Source organism: Molossus molossus, unplaced genomic scaffold (assembly GCF_014108415.1).
Source record: "Molossus molossus isolate mMolMol1 unplaced genomic scaffold, mMolMol1.p scaffold_m16_p_19, whole genome shotgun sequence".
Lineage (NCBI taxonomy): Eukaryota > Metazoa > Chordata > Mammalia > Chiroptera > Molossidae > Molossus > Molossus molossus.
In genome coordinates, this window is record NW_023425354.1 from 15,751,868 (window position 1) to 15,773,086 (window position 21,219).

A 21,219-nucleotide genomic window follows, 5' to 3' on the forward strand; every position below is an offset into this window, starting at 1 on the left:
TCGGCACTTTTTCTGTAAAGGGCCAGATAGTAAATATTTTGGATGTTGCAGGCCATGATCTCTTGCAACTCCTCAGATCTGTCATTGTAATGAGAAAGCATTGAAGAACGTTGTGTAAAGGAATGATGTGACTATTTGCAGGTCAATCTTTATTCACAAGAACGGGTGGCAGCCTGGACTTGATCCGCAGGCTATAGTTTGCTAATCCTTGCTCCTGACAGTAGTAAACCGGAAGAAACATTGAGTTTGGGAGCCTTAGTGAACTAGTCACTTTCTAAGGACTTGTACATAACACGTGGTACATTTGATCCTTTCATTTACCAAGAAAGGATTATCTCTTCTTTTTTCTGGATCATAACATTAGACTTAACATGATATTGTAGAAGAGACTATAGTTGTGCAAGTACTTGAATGGTCTAGAAAACCAACAAGGAAAAGAAACGTTTCATGAAGAATAAAATGGAAGAATTTTTCCAAATGAGCTTCCTGATGGCAGAAAAATTTAGTTCTAATATTATGGGATCTTTTTTTATTTGTATTGTAGACACTATTACATATGTCCCCACCCCACCCCCCTTTGCCCACCTCCACCCAGCCTCCACTCTTGACCCCCAATTTTGCATTTTAACCCTTGATATGTGCAGTTATTAAATACTTGTTTTACCACATTGCATTTCTTTTGAGAAATAATTTATGGATTAAGTTTAGATTGTTATAAACAGTTGGGAGGAGTAATGGGATTATTTCCGTAGCCACCGTAGAATTATTTCCAGTATTAGAAAGATATGATTCATAATTCTGTAAACAATCAGAATAGGAACAAAAACAAGAACTTTGGTACTTGATAATGAGGAATGTATCTCAGACATGCTCCTTATGGGCACGTATATTATTACTCATCAGTTTACAAGACAAGCAGGAAATTAAGGAGCCATTTGTAAACTGTGTGCCATTAATGATTTATAAAGTTCCGTTTAACAATAACAAAGAGAATGAATCCCACAAGAATTTGTCCCAAATAATGTGATACATGAACATGTTTTGACACTAGGTGGAGCAGTTTCCCGGAGAAAGGCTTAACAAGCCCTATATTCCTTTCAAATAAGCCCAGCTCCTAGACAAAGAACTCTGAGAAAAAAAAAATCCTGTCAACAATCATTTTTTAATTTTAAAAAGTACCCAAGTATTAAGCTATAAATAGAAGGCTGGATATATTTTACAGGTAACTCTTCTCTTTGTCATATATTTTAACCATTGATTTTCATCACCTTTGGGAATCAAATAGGGATTTCACAGCATTAGAGTTGTCCTATCTTCATGCATTTGGGGTATAGAACTATTTAATTACATTGTAGAATTGATCAGGTTTTATTAGAAGCTGTAACATCAGGGCATTATCATCTTGTTTAATATGGCCGTTTTAATAGAAACAATATTTGGCTCTTTGTTACAAAGTAAATACAAAGAAAGTTGTGAGATATTTTCCCTTGTGTAAGATTCAGAGGCAGTTTCTGCTTTAAAATTTAGGAGTGTTTTCATTACTAAAAAAGAGGGTAAAAATTGTACGTTTAAAAAATCTGACATCTTGATTACTCTCAAATATTTTTAGGGCACCTCTGTAGATAGCACCCCATTTCCTTACTTTACAGTATGTGTATAGTACTTTGTAGACTATTATAAAGCTGGTTTTTTTCCTTGGGCATAGACATATACTTTTTGATTTGTGGCTATTTATTGCCTAAAGTAATTGTTATTTGGAAAACTGCATGTATATGAATTGAAATGAAATAGCGCAGTAGTTTCAGTAAAAGAAATATTGTAGTTGTTTAATGTCATGAGGTGGAATAAACTGTTTTTAAAAATTGTTAGCCAACCTCTTGACCTTTTTTTCTGCTTTAGTTATTGCTTTATTGCTCACCTGTCTATGCCTCTGTAAGACACAAAAGGGAAGAGATTGCCAAAATTAAGTTTCTGGTGTGACTTTATCTTGCTCTGTATAGGTATAATGACTCTGGCTATAAGCATGCAATGACTCAGGCCTCTTCCCGGAAGACCAACAAGCCTTTCTTAGAAAAGGTCTCTGTGCCCTTTTTTGATGAGTACATGATCTGCTCTTCACCCTGTCTTTCCCCAAGGAATGACTCATGTATTAACTCTCATGAACATCACCACATCAAAGAAGAAACCAAGGTCTCCAAGACATGGGGCTGGGTTTTGACCAAACAAAGGGGATATGCACAGACTGGATAACTTCCTGCCTTTAAGTCACTATTAATTAATATGTGCTTCAATGAAAGCTAAGAAGATACAGTTTAGCTGAAATCTGTTCTGTTGACTGTATATTTGAAATAATTTATAACCTTTTTAAAAGCTCTCTCTGCAACTATGTGGTCCATATCGCCTGAACACTTAAATCAGCTTTATGATAAAAAGTTGCTTAGTGCCCTGGCAAGTGTGGCTCAGTTGGTTGGGCGTTGTCCCGAAAGGTTGCCAGTTCAATTCCCAGTCAGGGCACATGACCAGGTTGCAGGCTTGATCCCCAGTTGGGGGAGTGTGGGAGGCAGCCAATCAATGTTTCACTCTCACATGAATGTTTCTCTCTCTCCCTCTCCCTTCTCTCTCTAAAAACCGATTAAAAAAATCTTTCCTCCCTCTAAACTGGGTCATAAATCTTAAAAAACAAAAAGTTGTTTAGGTTTAGAGAGGAACACTCAAATGTATTTTTATTTATAGACTGATTCAATATAAAAAAATTACTTCAGCCCTGGCCGGTTTGGCTCAGCAGTAAGAGTGTCGTCCTGCGGTCCAGAGAGACCCAGGTTCGGTTCCTGCTAAGGGCACATACCTTGGTTGCAGTTTGTCCCCGACCCTGGTTGGTCGTGCAGCCACTCCATGTGTCCCTTCACATCGATGTTTCTCTCTCTCTCTCTCCCTCCCGCTCTATCAACAAAAAATGGAAAAATGTCCTCGGGTGAGGATAAGAAAAAAAAATTACTTCAAAGGCAGGTCCTTATAACTTGGACCGTGAATGATAGAGTTTATACATTTTTTTGGTTAGCAATTTTATACTTATAATACTTTCAGTATGTAATCTCATATATTCCTGCCCTGTTACCTGAGTTGTGCAGGCATTATTATCATGATTATTATAATACTTCTCATCAAATGAGGAATGTGAAATAGAAGTCTGATTACTTCCAGTAAGTTACTAACAGCTTTAGAGAACGAAAACCCACATTAACTAATGCCCAGATAACTGCTTTTTGACATATTTTACTGCATTTTATAGAGAGGGACTAGAGGCTTAATTTATAAACTTGAGACCTTTTTCACAAAAAAAGAGTATAAGCACTAGTTAAACTTGTCAGTGCCTATTTGGAATCAGTAATTATTCTCTGGCCTTCTAGAATTTGCTGTTCACCCTAATGTTAGGTATGTTTTCTGACTATAATGAGAAAAGCAATGAATTAAAAATTTTGAGTAGAATTCCTGTTTGCAAAAGCATTTCTAAAGTCGGACTTAAAGAAAACAAAGGTTTTGCAAGTCATACACACAACCATTTGTCATCTTTCATTTATTTATCACCAAGATATTCCTAATGAATCACATTCCAGACTAACCACTGACTCCTTTTGTTCCTTTAGTGAAGGAGTATGGCAAACAAATGTTTTCCCAGTGAATCATCACAGGAGTCTTGATTTTATTACCTTTGCCCTAAACTTTCCAGACAAAACTAATTGGAAATTTTGCCTTTGGGATCTCACTCGACTTCTGTGTATGGATGATGGATTAGGTTATGAATTAACATTACAGATGTTATGCAAACAACTCCAGTCTTTAGGAATGTTTTATCAGTTCTGAGGGAGCTGCCTAGGATGGAAGAAGGTCTGTCTGCTCGTCTTCCATACAAAAACACACCTACATATACTGTACTCTGTGTGATATCATAGTCTTCATCTTGATTGATAAAGATGCTTGGCTAAAATAGGCTCGTAATTAACTAATATGACCATTTTAGGTTTTTTGTTGTTAAGAAATGTCTCTAAGAAAGGACCCTAAAATAAACCCAACAGAAAAGTTCAAAAAACAGAAAACTTTTTTTTTTTTTTTTTCAAGAAGCAGCAATGCACACACTAGTTTGTCATCTTACAAAGATCCTAATTTGTGTTTGTGACACCAGGACTTTTTTCTCAGGGCTTATAGAGGTGCTACATTATTATCAAGGCACTACTTAGAACTTCTCTTAACTAGCAGATTAGATTATTTGTGTGTGATATGATGTTAGAAATGATAATTTTATATCTTTAGGATAGTTTTTAATTCTAAATTTTTCTTCATTGGACTAGTGGTATATTATTATTCCTGAAGTTAGAGTAAAAAGTAATCCTATATAGTTGTCTGTTAATTTTTTTCAGTCAATCACTAAAACTTCCTCTTTTACACTGCTCATGCAAGAATATAAACTGTAGAAATGTGGCTTAAAATTTATCTTAAAATAATATTTTAGCCCTGGTTGGTTTGGCTCAGCAGATAGAGCGTTGGCCTACAGTCCAGAGAGACCCTGGTTCGGTTGCCGCTGAGGGCATGTAACTCGGTTGCGGTTTATCCCCGGCCCTGGTTGGGTCGTGCGGGTGGCAGCCACTTGATGTGTCCCTTTCACATCTATGTTTCTCTCTCTCTCTCTTCCTCTCCCTCCCACTCTATCTGAACAAAAAAACGAAAAAATGTCCTCGGGTGAGGATAAAAAAATAAAATAATATTTTAAAAGTTAAAATACTTTTTCTACCAATACCTATATCTGCTCTTATTAGAAATCTTACCCCTGGTCTAACTACAGATTTACTCTCACCCAGACGTATTCTTGCCTGGCCAAGCACTACATCTTTTATCCTGGACAGGCAGAATTATTCCATTAGGAAAACTTTGGAAAATATAATGTAATACAGCTCATGAGACTTTGAACTGAAGCAAAACCAGATGTTTGATATGTCACAAATAACTGGAATATCTTGTTGAGGTGACTTCACTTAGAATGACTATATTGAATTATTCCTAACCCCAGTAAAAGACCCCAAAACCTGTCCTTCTGATGAGAGTATAACATTTCATCACAATCATAAAGTTCAACTCCTTATCACTAAAGTGAACTTCCATTGATAGTAATTAGGAACTCTCAGGAGCTATGTGTGCAATTATCGAATGTTACTTATGAACTGATTGCTAACTAGGGAATTTAGAGTTTCCTGTCCTGAGGAATAACAGTCTGGGATGTACATGGCTGTTTGACTTCCTTTTATTACCATCGCAGAGATTAAAGGGCACTGTCCTTAACTGGAGAAATTAATCTTTGAGGACCTTTATTTGCCATTTTTCCTTAAGGAGTACATACTCCTTTTATTGATGTTTACACATAACACATTATTTTAAATGAGCTGAGACTCATTTTATACCCCAGCATATGGTCTATCTTTGTGAATGTTCTTTGGCTACCTGAAAAGAATATGTATTTGGCTATTGCTGGGTAGAATGTTATATATTGTTCAAGTCTTTCATATCCATACTGGTTGTCAGTTTGCTTGTTCTGTCAACTAAGAATTTCCAACTATAATTGTAGATTTATTTATTTCTCCTTTTAATTTTATCATTTTTGCTTTATATATTTTGACAGTATGTTAATAGAATGTCTACACATTTGGAATTGTTTTTGTCTTCCTGAGAATTAGCTCTTTTATCATTATGAAATTTCCTTATTCATCTCTAGTAATTCCCTATCCTGAAGTCTACTTTATCTGATATTAATGTAGTCACTTCATCTTTCTTATGATTATTTTTAAATAGTTTAAATTTTTTATTTTTTTAGTGTTACTTTTGGGTCTAGATATTTAAAATGACTTACGCGCAGCATGTATTGGGGTCTTGCTTTTTAATTCAGTCTGACACTCTGGTTTTTATGTGTACATTTCTCTACCCTCAAACTATTTTTCCACCTATTTTTTTTTTCCTGCCTTCTTTTGGATTAAGCATTTTAAGTATATATGATGTAACCACCTTATAATAATATACTCCATTTTATCCCTCCCATACTTTTGCATATATCTTTTTTGCTCTAAACAACCAGTTGTTTTTTTTTAATTTTTTTTTTTTTTAATCCTCACCCAAGGACATTTTTTCATTTTTTGTTCAGGTAGAGTGGGAGGGAGGGAAGGAGAGAGAGAGAGAGAGAGAGAAACATTGACGTGAAAGGGACACATCAAGAAATTAATCTTTGAGGACCTTTATTTGCCATTTTTCTTTAAGGAGTACATACTCCTTTTATTGATGTTTACACATAACACATTATTTTAAATAAGCTGAGACTCATTTTATGTGTGGGCTGCCTCCCACACGACCCATCCAGGGCTGGGGACAAACTGCAACTGAGGTACATGCCCTTAGCGGGAACCAAACCCGGGTCTCTCTGGACCACAGGCCAACGCTCTAACTGCTGGGCCAGACTGGCCAGGGCCAACGAGTTATTTTTTTAAAGAGATTTTAAAATGAGTAAGGGCATTCTATATTTCCAGTGCTCTTCACTCCTTTGTGTACATTAAAGTTTCCATCCAGTATCACTTTTCTTCTGAGAATTTTCTTTAACATTCATTATAGTGCAAATCTGCTGGAATAAATTCTTTTGCTTTTGTTTATCTGAAAATATTTTTATTTCATCTTTATTTTTTAAATAGATTTTCCATGGATTCTAAATTGGCAGATTCTTCTTTTCCTTTAAGCATTTTAGATAAGTTTTTCCATTGTAGTTTGGTTTGCGTTATGTCTGATAAGAAGTCTTATCTATATTTTCCAAAGGTGATGTGTTATTTTTATCCCCTCTGATTGCTTTTAATATTTCTTGTTATTACTGAGTTCCAGCAATTTGATTATGATTTTCAGCAGTTGATGTGTTTTATTTTCTTTGTCTTGATCCTAAGGTTGGTTGAGTTTCTTAGATGTATTAGTTGATGGATTGGAGTTTTTCATCAAATCTTGAAAATATTTGACTATTCTTCCTTCAAGTACGTTTGTTTTTTTCACACAACCCTCCCCCACTCACATATACACCTTTCCCTCCACATGTATTATTACACTGATTGGTGTTAATTCACAGGTTTTAGAGATTCACTTCTTTTATCCTCACCCGAGGACATTTTTCCATATTTTGTTCAGAAAGAGTGGGAGGGAGAGAGAGGAAAAAAGAGAGAGAGAGAAACATTGACATGAAAGGGACACATTGAATGGCTGCCTCCCGCACGACCCAACTAGGGCCGGGGACAAACTATATCTGAGGTATGTGCTCTTAGCAAGAACCGAACCTGGGTCTCTCTGGACTGCGGGCCAACGCTCTAACCACTGAGCAAAACCGGCCAGGGCAGAGGTTCACTTCTTTAATAGCCTTCACTCTCTGTTTGAATACTTTCTTTTTTAATTGATTTTAGAGAGAGGAAGGGAGAGGGGGAGAGAGAGATAGAAACATCGAAGAGAGAGAACATTGATTGGCCGCCTTCTGCATGCCCCCCACTGGGGATCAGGCCCACAACCTGGGCATGTCCCCTGACTGGGAATCGAACTGGCGACATTTTGGTGCATGGCTCAATGCTCAACCACTGAGCCACACTGGCTGGGCATGTTTGAATACTTTCTATTGTCCTGTCTGCACGTTATTTAATATTTTCTTCTGTAGTATCTAATCTGTTGATTATCTAATGAATTTTTCTATTCAAATAATATACTTTTAGCACTAGAAGTTCCATTTTGGGTTTTTTTATACTTTCCTCATTGTATTTAAGACCTCGTACCCCATAGAGTCTCGGTCACAGCTACTCAGTTTTGCCATCGTAGCACAAAATTAGCCAGAGACAATATGTAAATTAATGCACATGGCTATATTTATGAAACTGGTGGAGGGTCGAATTTGGCCGATGGGCTGAAGTTGCCAACTGCTGCTTTAAATCCTTGAACATACTCCCTGGCCAGTTTGGCTCAGTGGTTAGAGTGTCAGTCTGCCGACCAGAGTCAAGGGTTCAATTCCAGTCAAGGGCACATACCTCGGTTATAAAGTTCAGTCCCTGGCCTTGGTTGGGGTCATGTGGGAGGCGACCTATCAGTGTGTCTCTTTCACATCAATGTTACTCTCCCTTCCTCCCTCCCATTCTATCTAAAGATAAATGGAAAAATATTCTTGGGAGAGAATTTAAAAAAATAAATCCTTGAACATATTTCTTTTTAGTATGTTTTTATTGATTTCTTAGAGAGGAAGGGGGAGAGAGAGAGAAACATCCATGTAAGAGAGAAACATCGATTGACTGCCTCCTGCATGCCCCCTACTGAGGATCGAGCCTGAAACCGGGCATGTGCTGTGACTGAGAATCAAACCAGGACCTCTCAGACCAGGGGACGACACTCAGTCCACTGAGTCACACTGACTGGGCAGTCCTTGAACATATTTATATTCACTGTTTTTACATTGTTATCTACAAATTGCATTTATCTCTGACATTTTTCTGCTTAACCTATCTAGTTATTTCTTATTGAGTGCTGGATATGTGGCGTTAAATAGTCGATTGTATGGATTTTGTTGTCTTTATAGAGTGTTCATTTTTTGTTTTGGTGGGCAGTTATCTTTGGATCAGCTTGATCTCTTTAAGTCTTTTATATTTTATTTTTAATTTTTTTGTTAATCCTAACCCAAGGATACTTTTCCATTGATTTTATAGAAAGAGTAGAAGGGAGGGAAGGAGGGGAGGAAAGAGACAGAGAGAGAGAGAGACATCAATTGGCTGCCTCCTGCACGACCCCAACCAGGGCCAGGGATAAAACCTGCAACCCAGCTACGTGCCCTTGACTGGGAATTGAACCCATGACCCTTTAGTTACAGTGACCCAGTAATGCTGAGCCAGACCATCCAGTACTCTGGAAGGCTTTTTAAAAATCCTGTTATGGCCCTGACCAGTGTGGCTCGATTGGAGCATTGTCCCACACACTGAAAGGTCACAAGTTTAATTTGCTGTCAGGGGACATACCCAAGTTGCAGGTTTGGTCCCCAGTCTGGGAGTGTACTGAAGGCAAGTGATTGGTGTTTCTCTCCTCTCCCTTGCCCTTCCCCTATCTCTCTAAAAAATCTATTAAAAATAATAAAATAAGGAATAAAAATCCTTTTGTGGCCTATCTGGAGTAGCTTTTCCTGTAGGCTGTTTCGAGGATCTTCCCTGAATGTTAAGTCTCTTCTCTCTAGCTGGTTGAAGCTCAAGTGTCTGCCAGCCCTGTACAGACTTGAGTTGTTCAGCTTACAGTTCTGTTAGTTGTTCTTTTCCCACCAGTCATACTTTGCGTGGCCTCGTGGAATCTCACCCTAGCATGCAACACAGCTTTGCATGCCAAAGTCTCAGCGGGACCTTCATGCATGTTTACAGAGTCTTTCTCTACATAGTTCCCTCTTCACTAGGATTCTGCCCCACAAATTTCAACTGTTCAACCCCCCTGAACTCCGATTCCTTCTCACCTCAGCAAGACCACCATGCTGTGCTTTAGCTCCCCCTCGTGGACCGTGAATTTTGCTGTAGACAAGGCGCATCTACCAATCAAGAGCCAGAACCATCATAGGGTTTCCTTGTTTGTATCCCTTCTCTCAGCAGTCAGAAGTTCTGTACTGCCTGTGGTGCAGTGTCTGAAAGGGATTGTTCTGTATGTTTTGTCCAGTTTTCTAGTTATTTGCTGTAGGAGTGAAAGTCTGTATCAGTTCCTTCATGGTCTGAGTTGGGAAACCCTCAGCCACAGACCAGAATCTCTAGCCAGTACATTTCAGTACCTGCATGCTCCCTGAGAGCTGGAACATTGTTATCTTTATATTTCATGCTTGTTCTTTCCAGGTAGTCTTTTCTACTTATACTATAGCAGTTGTCTTTATCCCATGTTTCTCCATTTGGTATGGTTAAAATGTGATTCTTTCGCCCGACCAGTGTGGCTCAGTGGTTGAGCGTCAACCCATGCACCAAGAGGTTACTGGTTTGATTCCCAGTCAGGGCACATGCCCTGGTTTCGGGCTCGATCCCCAGTGAGGGGAGTGCAGGAGGCAGTTAATCAATGGTTGTATTCTCTCTCATATTGATGTTTCTATCTCTTTCTCCTTCTCCCTTCCTCTCTTTCTAAAAATCAATAAAAATATATTTTTTAAAAATGTGATGTTTTTGTGTTTGATACATAGTAATAGGACTTGTAGTTTTTAGAACATACACTTAAAGGTTAGTTTGAATATGTAGCTTTTAAAATTTTAATCAAAATGATTTTTTATTGTTTTTGTTTGATTTTTTTTTTCATGTAAACTATTTCTTTCAGTCAAGTGAATTATATCTAGGAACAACTGACCTATAATGTTGAAAAGAATTTGTGAGGTTTCCTATCAGTTAACATAGTTTAAACTAAAATGTCAAGGTACAGGCTAAATGGACTCTTGAGAATGAGCAAAGGACAAGAAGCTGAGTTATTTGTGTTCATTTTGTCTGGGAATCACCACATGTGCCTGTAAGGCTGAGTAATCATGACTTATTAGTGTGGTTATGGAAAGTATATATCAGTTTAGTTGTGTGAATGAACTGTCCTTTCTTTAGGGAAAAAATTCTCATCAGATTGCTGAAAATTTCCCTTTTTAGAGTCACTCAAAATTAAAACTATGAATAAAGTCTTGTATCTTTTTGGATAATGTGTTTAATTTGATGGGGTGCATAGTTTATCTGTACTTTTAAAATAGAAATGTACTTTTTTTCTTCATAAATATCCCAGAAATCTCATTTTATATTCCAGGAAAGTTCAATTTTTGTTCTAATGTTGAGGGGTAGACTGTTTCTGCGGTCTATAGGGGACAGTCATACGCCAATATCATAGACAAACTCTTGAACTTTTTTAAACAATAAAGGTGAAAGTTATAATTTTTTCTTTAAATTGCATCTGATGCTTAACTACACAGTGAGAAATTTTTCACTGATTATTCAGTTATTCTGAATTCCCCAAATTTTAAACTTTTTTTTTTTTTTTTTTTTTAGGATTATACAGTAATCTTCTCCCCTCCCCATTTGTGAAATCTCTTATGCACATAGTATTCAAAGAGACCATTGTAGATTTCCTGGCTAATAACTTTTTTTTTTTAAAGACCTGAATACTCAAAAGCATTCTTTCAAAAACATACAATAATTATTTTTAAAACGTATATATTACTATTTATGGATTTCTCTGAATTAAAACTCAAGAAAAAGAGGAACCAACTAAAAATTCACATAGCTTTTTTTGGTTCAGAAAAACCTAATAACTAATTGATTCAGTGCTAAGTGTAGAACTTCATTCTTTATATTTTATTTGAACAAAGATACTTATTGCATTTAGAAAGAAATGTAGCTGAGATTTATGAATATCCTTTTACATATTAACATGCAACAAAAATTTTTGTTTTATATTGCCTTTTACCTTAACAGCAGTAGGAGTTCTTTGGTGTCTTATTTTTATCACTGCATCTTATACATGGTCTTTGAACCACAAATTCTTTCACTATTTAATTTTATAAGACTCTCTCATATACAGAGATCACTTAGTGTGTGTGTGTGTGTGTGTGTGTGTGTGTGTATGTGTATAATCCTCACCCAAAGATATTTTTCTATTTATCTTCAGACAGAATGGGAGGGAGGGAGGGAGAAAGAGAGTGAGTGAGAGAGAGAGAGAGAGAGAGAGAAAATCTACTTGAGAGGGACACATCCACTGGTTGCCTCCCATACGACCCTGACCAGGGCCGGGGCCGAACCACAACCGAGGTACGTGCCCTTGACCTGAGTCAAACCCACGACTCTTTGTCCACGGGCCGATCCTCTAACCAGTAAGCCCAACTGGCCAGGGTTACAGTGTTTTTCTTCAGAACAGCTAATAGCTGGTACTTTTTGAGGGCTTACTATATGCCCAGTCCTGTTCTAAGATGAACACTTTATATGAATTAACAAATTTAAACTTTACAACCTCCCCAGAATATAGATCCTGAAGGTATTTTATTATTTCCATTGTATAGATGAGGAAAGCAAGGCTTAGAAGATAAGTGGCAGAGGCCAGAACCTAAACCAGAACATCTGGCTCTAGAAATTATGCTTATGAGCACTATGCTATAAACTTTGTCTACAGTATGCTTTAAAGTGAATACTCATACCCTGGGTGTTAGAGCACCACGTTAAGAATGTACAACTTTTAGATCTTACGTTTTATGAGAACTTTAGAAATTATCATTGGATTTTATTGACATGTTTGATTATATTTGGAGTTTTGTGATTTGGAGCTGGATAACACCATAAAATGAATCTAATTCTCTTGCCTTGCAGAAGAATAAACTGACTTTTAATTTACTATTTTCCCTATGATTCTTAAACTTAGCCTATTAGAACCTAAGTTATTTGAAACTCTAAAGGAGCTTGGTGATAACATACAGGTTCCCACTCCTTTCTTTTGGATCAATCTATGCTTAGGAGACCCAGGAGTTCATATTTTTAAAAAACTCCCTAGTTGATTCTTATGCAGAAACCTCACCTTGGCCGACATGTATATTTGGGAACCCTTGTTTAAGCCTTGATTGCATTATTAACCCATTTTAATCTATATGATTAAAATATAAGTGAGGCCCTAGCCGGTTTGGCTCAGCGGTAAGAGCATCAGCCTGCGGTCCAGAGAGACCTGGGTTCGGTTCCCGCTAGGGGTAGGTACCTCGGTTGCAGTTTGTCCCCGGCCCTGGTTGGGTTGTGCGGGTGGCAGCCACTCGATGTGTCCCTTTTACGTCGATATTTCTCTCTCTCTCTTTCTCTCTCTCCTTTCTGCTCTATCTGAACAAAAATGGAAAAATGTCCTCGGATGAGGATAAAAATAATAATAATAAAATATAAGTGAGGTAGTTATTTCACCAACTATTTTTAAGGACAAAAAATTATATTCTCAAATTATGCAAAAAAAAAAAAAGCAGCACTGGAAGTTTTTATCAAAGGAACTATAACCTTCTTACAAATGAGAGATACAGATAAAATCAGAATCAAGCCAGAAATCATATGCTTTCTTGGGACGAGTATTGTGAGAGGGAAATTGAATACAAAAGGACACAGGAAACTTTTTGCAGTGATGAAAATGTCTTGTATCTTGATTCGTTGTTACACATATTTGTCAAAACTCTTAATATAGACCTTAAAAAGTGACTCTTACAATATGTAAATTATCAATCTGATTTTTTTTTTTTTTTTTTTAAGCAAGCTAGGAAGAAATTCTGGGAAGGAATTTTTCAAATTACCATCTGTATCTTGAAATATTTAGTTAAATAGATTCTTGTTCTTTAAAAGCTAAGATTTTTCTATTAATATGTCAATTAAAGTACCATTAAAATAGCATTTATATTGATTTTTCCTTTTACATTAATATTTCTAATCAAGTTTCTCGTATTTGTTTTATAGGGTCCACATATAGCTTCAGTTACATTAGCTGCTTATGAGTGCAATTCAGTTAATTTCCCTGAACCGCCCTATCCAGATCAGATTATTTGTCCAGATGAAGAGGGCATTGAAGGATCTGTTTCTTTGTGGAGCATCATCTCAAAAGTTAGGATTGAGGCCTGCATGTGGGTAAGATGTCCGTTCTCATATTTGTCTAAAAGTAACCTGTCTGTATATTTTGTTGTACCTCATTAAAATTGAATCCAAACATATACCAAGTCAGTAGATAATTAATTCATGAAGTCATCAGCTGCCTACTTCCAAGTAAAACAAACCCTTTAGAGCTTTTTCTGTTCATTAATGACATTCAGAAGGAAGGCATGAAGCCATAGTACCATGGAGCAATTGATGCCAAGTAGACAACAGCAGGGAAAAGGAGTATGGATGATACAACTATACTATTTTGTACAACTTCACCAATGTTTATATATTTGATAAACACACAGCATGTGCTTAAATATCAGTCTCAGATTGGTAAATGTTATGTCTCTCTCCTAAATTTAAATACTCAGTGGTTATTCTTAGAGGACTCATTTTATTTTCTGAATTGTTACAATACTAAGTAAGGTGAGACATTTCCTCATAAACCAAGCTTTACTATGGTTGTACATTTTGATCTTCCTTTCAGTTATACCGATTCTTTTTTTTTTCCAATGATTTGCTTAAGTATGTTTTGGAAAATTTTTGGACTACATGTTCAGTGGCAAATGTATTTTAACTCATACAAAACATTTTTTTCCTATATGCTTAAATTCATCCAGGTGTCTGTCATTGAGGAATAGTTCATTTGCTCAAAAGTTCCTATTACCATTTGGATTTCTTTTTCTTTTTTGTTAATTCTCACCCAAGGATATTTTTTCATTGATTTTTAGAGAAAATGGGAGGGAGGGAGAGAAAGGGAGAGAGAAACACTGTTGTCAAAGAGAACATTGATTGGTTGCCTCCCTCATGACCCTGACCAGGGCTGGGGATTGAACCTGCAACCAAGATACATGCCTTTGACCGGAATCGAACCCACGACCCTTTGGTCCATGGGCCTACGCTCTAACCTCTGAGCCAAACCAACCAGGGCTGGATTATTTTTTACTTCATCTTTTGCATTTACGAAATTATATATTACCTGTAACTTTTTTCTCTAACAGTTTCTTATAAAATAAAAAATACGGAACAGATTACTTAAAAACCTTAACTAAAATGAAGGTGAATGTGAATACTATGCCCACAGGAGAGGCAGAGTTTTGAAACACATTTAAGTGGTAGCAGTTATGTTGTGTTTTAAAAGAATTATAAGGGAAATGCCATACATTGAACTTGCTGAATATGAAAGACAGGAAAAATTGTCATGTTTCCTGTTACTCTTTTATAAACACTGGAAACAGATTCATTGTACTAGTTGCCTATGTTTTTAAAATTTGACCACATTAGTTTTTTGATGAAAAAATTTTATTAAAATAACAGAAGATACTTGGAACATGCTAGAAAGGGGCTATGTACATAGACTTTAGTTTTTTATTTTTCTTTTGTTCTTTCAAAAATGATTTACGAAGCTGGATTAACACCATAGCCAATAAAGAAATTTCCATCCCAGCTGGCAGTGACAACTGCCTCCTCTAAAATCCCATAGTGCACATTGTCTGAAGTGCTCATTTGGCCTGGTGTTATGCATGCCTTAAATTAGTCAACTTGGTGTAGCAACTCACTTCCCCAAATAAATTTTAAGCGCCTCAGAAATACAGACTGCATTAAATGTATTACCCCTACAGCACTCAGCATTGGACTTTGCTCATAGTATAAGAATGTCAATAAATACTGGCAGTCCTGGCTGGTGTGGCTCAGTTGGGTGTCATCCCGTGCACTGAAAGGTTGCTGGTTCTGGTCAGGGCACATGCCTGGTGGGGGGCGTATAGGAGGCAGCCAATTGATGTTCTGCTCTCACATTGATGTCTTTCTTTCTCTCCCTCTCCCTTCCTCTCTAAAAAAAATCAGTGAAAAAAATCTTTTAAAAAAATAAGTAAATAGCCCTGGCCAGTTTGGCTCAGCGGTTAGAGCATCATCCTGTGGTCCAGAGAGACCCGGGTTCAGTTCCCGCTAAGGGCACGTATCTATCTCGGTTGCAGTTTGTCCCCAGCCCTGGTTGGGTTGTGCAGGTGGCAGCCACTCAATGTGTACTTTTCACGTCGATGTTTCTCTCTCTCCCTCCCACTCTATCTGAACAAAAAATGGAAAAATGTCCTCGGGTTAGGATACAAAATAAATAAGTAAATAAATAAATAAATACTAATTGGCTGAATGTTTGTTTGCTCTTCACATTTCTTTTTTGTGGACAAATGTCTTTTGTCATGTAAAAAATGTAGCACATATCAAGTTATGTTTAAATTTGTTTTGTTCTGAACATTTATAAGGACAGTCCTTTCAACAAAGGGCACTGGAAAAATTGAATATCTACATGCAAAAAAATAAAGTTAGACTATTACCTTACACCATATACAAAAATTAACTCAAAATACATGATATATATAAACTTAAGAGCTAAAACTATAAAACTCTTAGAAGAAATACAGAAAAAATCTGCATGATGTTGAATTTGGCAATTGTTCCTTGAATGTAACACCAAAATGTAGGTTAGGTAACAAAAGGAAAATTGATTAATTGAACTTCACTAACATTAAAACCTTGTGCATCAAGGGCACTATCAAGAGAGTGAAAAGACAACCCACAGAATGGGAGAAAATGTTTAAAGAATTCCTATGACCCTACAACAAAATCACAAACAACCCAATTAGAAAATGAGCAAAGGACTTGAATAGACATTTCACCAGAGAAGATATACAAATGGCCAATAAGCCCATGGAAAGATTCTCAACATCATTAATCATTGAGAAAATGAAAATGAAAATCATAAGGAAATACCCCTTTATGCACATTAGGATGGCTTTTTTTTTTTTTTTTTTCTTTTTAAGGAAAATAAGTATTGGTGAGGATGTGGAGAAATTGGAACCCTTATGCATTGCTGGTGGGAATGTAAAGTGATTCAGCTGCTGTGGAAAAAAGTTTGGTGGTTTTCCAAAAACTTAAAACAGAATTTCCTTGTGACCCTCCTCTGATTTCACTCCTTAGTAAATATCCAAAAGAATTGAAAATTGGTCTTCAAATATAAGTACAAATATGTGTACTTTACTCTTCAGCAGCATTATTCATATTGTCAGAAAGGTGGAAACAACCCAAGTGTCCCTAAACAGATAAATGGATTAAAAACAGTGGTAAATGCATGCAGTGTGATATTACTCAGCCATATATGAATGAAGTTCTGATACATGCAACAATATGAATAACCTTATGAAAACATTGTTAAATGAAATAAGTAAGACATAGAAACACAAATATTGTATGATTCCACTTATATGAACTATCTAGAAGAGATAAATTCATAGAGACAAAAAGTAGATTAGAGGATTCCAAGGGTGTGGGAAATAATATTTAATGGATACAGTTTCCATTTGGGTGATGAGAAATATTGGAAATAGATAGTGATGATGGTTGTACAACATTGTGAATGAAGTTAATACCATTGAGTTTTATATTTAAAATGAGTATGCCCAGCCCTGGCCAGTTTGGCTCAGTGGTTAGAGCGTCGTCCTGCAGTCTGGAGAGACCCGGGTTCAGTTCCCGCTAAGGGCACGTACCTCAGTTGCAGTTTGTCCCCGGCCCTGGTTGGGTCGTGTGGGTAGCAACCATTCGATGTGTCCCTTTCACATCGATGTTTCTCTCTCTCTCTCTCTCTCCCCCTCCCACTCTATCTGAACAAAATATCAAAAAATGTCCTCGGGTGAGGATAAAATAAATAAATAAAATAAAAGATTATGGCCAGCTGGTGGGGATCAGTGTATTGAGCATGTTTCCATGTACTGAGAGATCCCCATTATATTCCCAGTCGGAACACACACCTGGGTTGCTGGCTCAATCCCCAGTAGGGGGTCTTGCAGGAGGCAGCCAATCAATGTCTCTCCCTCTCTCTCTCTCATTGATGTTTCTCTCTCTTCCTTCCTCTCTCTAAAAAAGAAAAAAAATCAATTAAAAGCATATTAAAAAATAATCTGAAAAACTGAGTCTTCCCTCAGTTTCTTCTGGTCTTAAAAAAATAAAAAAGGCTGCCCTGGCCAGTTTGGCCCAGTGGTTAGAGTGTCAGCCTGCGGTCCAGAGAGACCCAGGTTCAGTTCCCACTAAGGGCACATACCTCCGTTGCAGTTTGTCCCCTGCGCTGGTTGGGTCATGCGGGTGGCAACCACTCAATGTGTCCCTTTCACATAGATGTTTTTCTTTCTCTCTCTTCCCCCCTCTCTGTCTGAACAAAAAATGGAAAAATGTCCTTGGGTGAGGATTTAAAAAAAAAAGGCTAAATGGGACACATAAAATGTCAGTACTACTGAGGTTGAGAAACCTGATTTAGGGTGTGTTGGACTTAATCCTTTCACAAATTTGATCCCATATGTTATTTTTCAGGCTAATGTCTTGATTGAAAACTGATAACTTGTTTAAAATTTTTATTTAATTTGTACTTTATAAATTAAAATATCTTTACAGACTCCACAGTATATGTATCTTTACAGTATATGTATCAATATACATATACTGAGTCAGTGAAATCATTAAAATACATAGTACTTCTAATTATAAGATAAAGAGCAGGGTCAACTTGTTCATATAGGTATTTGGAGCACATTAAAATAAATTGTTTTGTATTGTTGATCAGTAGGTTACCTCTTCTCAGTTTGTATTTTTTATCTACAGTTTGGCTGTATCACCATAGCAAGTCTTCATAAATTTTCTTTCAGAATTCCAATAATAGTTATTATATATCCAAGTACTGGAGAGTCAGAGTGAGCAACACTTAGCAGTCTCTACCCTCATGGAGCTTTATACTCTAGTGAGGGGAATGATTATCATGGGAAAATGTATATCTAAGTATCACGAGAAAATTATATATGTAAATATTAAACAAAATGTGATCAGTGCTATGAAGGAGAAATCTATGTAGCACAGAAATGTTCCCTCTTCTGTGATTCAGTTAAGATCTACGGAAAATAAGGAGTGCAGGGGAGTAAAGGGAATTTCAACAGGGCAGGGGAGAAGAGCATTGTGTGAGTTCAGATAGAGAGCATCACCTTTTAAGGGCATTTACATATTTGTTAACTTCATGGTTTTGTTTTTATTGTAGTAAAATATGTATGAAGCTTACCATTTTAACCATTGTGGGTTTTTTGTTTGTTCTTTTAATCCTTACCCGAGGATGTTTTTCTGTTTACCTTCAGATAGAGTGGGAGGAAGGGAGGGAGAGAGAAACATCTACGTGAGAGGGACACATGGACCGGTTGCCTCCCGCATGGGCTGGGGGCCAACTGCAACTGAGGTACATTATGTGCACTTGACCAGAATCAAACCTGTGATTCTTTGGTCCACGGGTCAACGATCTAACTGCTGAGCCAAACTAGCCAGGGCACCATTTTAACCATTTGTAAGTGCACAACTTTCTGACATTAAGTACATTCACAGTGTTGCCTACCCATCAGCAACATCGACTTCCAGAACTTTTCTGTCGTCCCAAACAGAAACTCTGTACCCTTTAAACAATAACTCCTCATTCCCTCCTCTCTCCGGCCCTTGGTAACTAACCTCTGTTCTGCTTTCTGTCTGTGAATTTGCCTGTTCTAGATACCCCATATAAATGGACTCAGAAATATCTGTCTTTTCTGCATCTGGCTTAGTTCACTTAGTATAATGTCTTCAAGTTTCATCCATGTCGTACCCTGTGTCAAAACTGCCTTCCTTCAAAGCCTGTTTTAAAATTGAACTCAAGGAAAACTGGAAGCAAATTTTTCTCTTTTTTGTTTGTAAAACAATCTGATAATTTTACTAGAATTGACGTAATTGTTTTTTAAACATTTGTGGAAGAGCCCTGGATTTCTCAGTGGTTTTAAGTTTACCTCCAAACTTATGCCTTTCACCTCTGACTCATGTTTATAGTTGGAATATTTAATCAAAAAAGTATTTTGTTTTTAAAGATTATTAACACACTGATAATACAAAACTACCACTATTTCTTAGTAGTCAGCATTTATGTATAAAAAAAATTCTACTCTCCAGCCCTGGCCGGTTTGGCTCAGCGGTTAGAGCGTTGGCCTGCGGTCTGGAGAGACCCGGGTTCGGTTCCCACTGGGGGCACGTGCCTCAGTTGCAGTTTGTCCCTGGCCCTGGTTGGTCTGCGGGTGGCAGCCACTCAGTGTGTCTCTTTCACGTCGATGTTTCTCTCTCTATCTCTTTCTCTCTCTGCCTCCCACTCTATCTGAACAAAAAATAGAAAAAAAGTGTCCTCAGGTGAGGATACAAAAAAAAAATTCTACTCTCCAGATTCTTACCATTAAACTTATGATTCCCTACATAGAAAACAAGATGCTATTGATTTGCTTGTGAATCCACTTGATAAAACTTTTTTTGTTAATTTTTATTTATTGATTTTAGGCAGAGAAAGGTGAAAGGGAGGAAAAGGGAGGAGCGAGGGAAGGAGGGGGAGAGAAAGAGGGGGAGAGAGAGAGAGAGAGAGAGAGAGAGAGAGAGAGAGAGACATTGATTTGTTGTTTCACTTATTTATATATTCATTGGTTGATTCTCATATGTGCCCTGACTAGAGATCAAACCTGAAACCTTGGGACAAAACTTTTTAAAAGCACAAAAATTTAGAACTTTTCTACTTCCAAAAATCTTTGAATTAAATGAAGACTCCAGTGTTCTCTCTTGGTGTTGCATTTTTTGTACATATTCAAATCTCCAGTTCAAGAAGTAGGGACTACAGGGTAGTACATTGGTATGTAGTAGATGGTTTTTTGAAGAGCTTTCTGAACTTCTGCTTGACTAAATACTACTTGTCTTTCTTTTGCAGTAAAGAAGCCAATCATTTCTTCCCCTTATTAAGCCCAGGCTTTTAGTGTTCTGTAGTTTTGTTTTGTTTTTTGTTTTTTGTTTTGATTGTGAAGAATTATAAACTTGTTTTGTAAGAATCATGAAGTTTTGATACTTTAGTATCTAATTTGAGATAATTGGCTAAATAAACTTCCTTGTCTGGAATATAATGTGTTTTGGGGGACCTGCCAGAATGATTATATTTTCTTTTTATTTATTTGCATAAAAATAGAATACTGACTTGTGATCACCATTCTTATACCTTGCTAATATGGGAAACCATGAACAGAATTAAAATATAATGTGTGTGTGCCCTGGCTGGTTTGGCTCAGCAGTTAGAGCGTTGGCCCTTGGACCAAAGGGTTATGGGTTTGATTTCCGGTCAAGGACACAAACCTGGTTTCAGGTTCAGTCCTCAGTCCGGGTCCAGGTCATGCAGGCGGCAACCAATCAATCGATGTATCTCTCTCACATCAGTGTCTCTCTCTCTCTCTCTTTCTCTCTCTCACCCCCCCCCCCTTCTACTCCATCTAAAAATCAATGGAAAAATATCCTTGGGTGAGAACAAAAAAAAAAGTGACAAAAAACAAAATATATATAAAATGTGTGGTCAGTTAAGTATAAGACATTGTGTAGCTTTTGATTTCACTTCAATCCACTGTTACTTCCTTTTTAACTTTAAGGAAACTTGTCATGAGTTTGAATCATATGATTGCTTTCAGAACTATTGAACATT

At 37.0% G+C, this 21,219-nt stretch overlaps 1 protein-coding gene across 4 annotated transcripts in view; it reads left to right on the forward strand.

Annotated features, from left to right (window-relative positions):
- VMP1 (vacuole membrane protein 1) overlaps nt 1-21,219 on the forward strand; it is a 126,499-nt gene that overhangs the window by 33,123 nt on the left and 72,157 nt on the right. For all 4 annotated transcript variants that reach the window (XM_036268642.1, XM_036268641.1, XM_036268638.1 and 1 more), the window contains exon 6: nt 13,491-13,658. In XM_036268642.1, the coding sequence (XP_036124535.1) occupies nt 13,491-13,658 (168 nt within the window). The remainder of the gene's footprint in view (nt 1-13,490; nt 13,659-21,219) is intronic.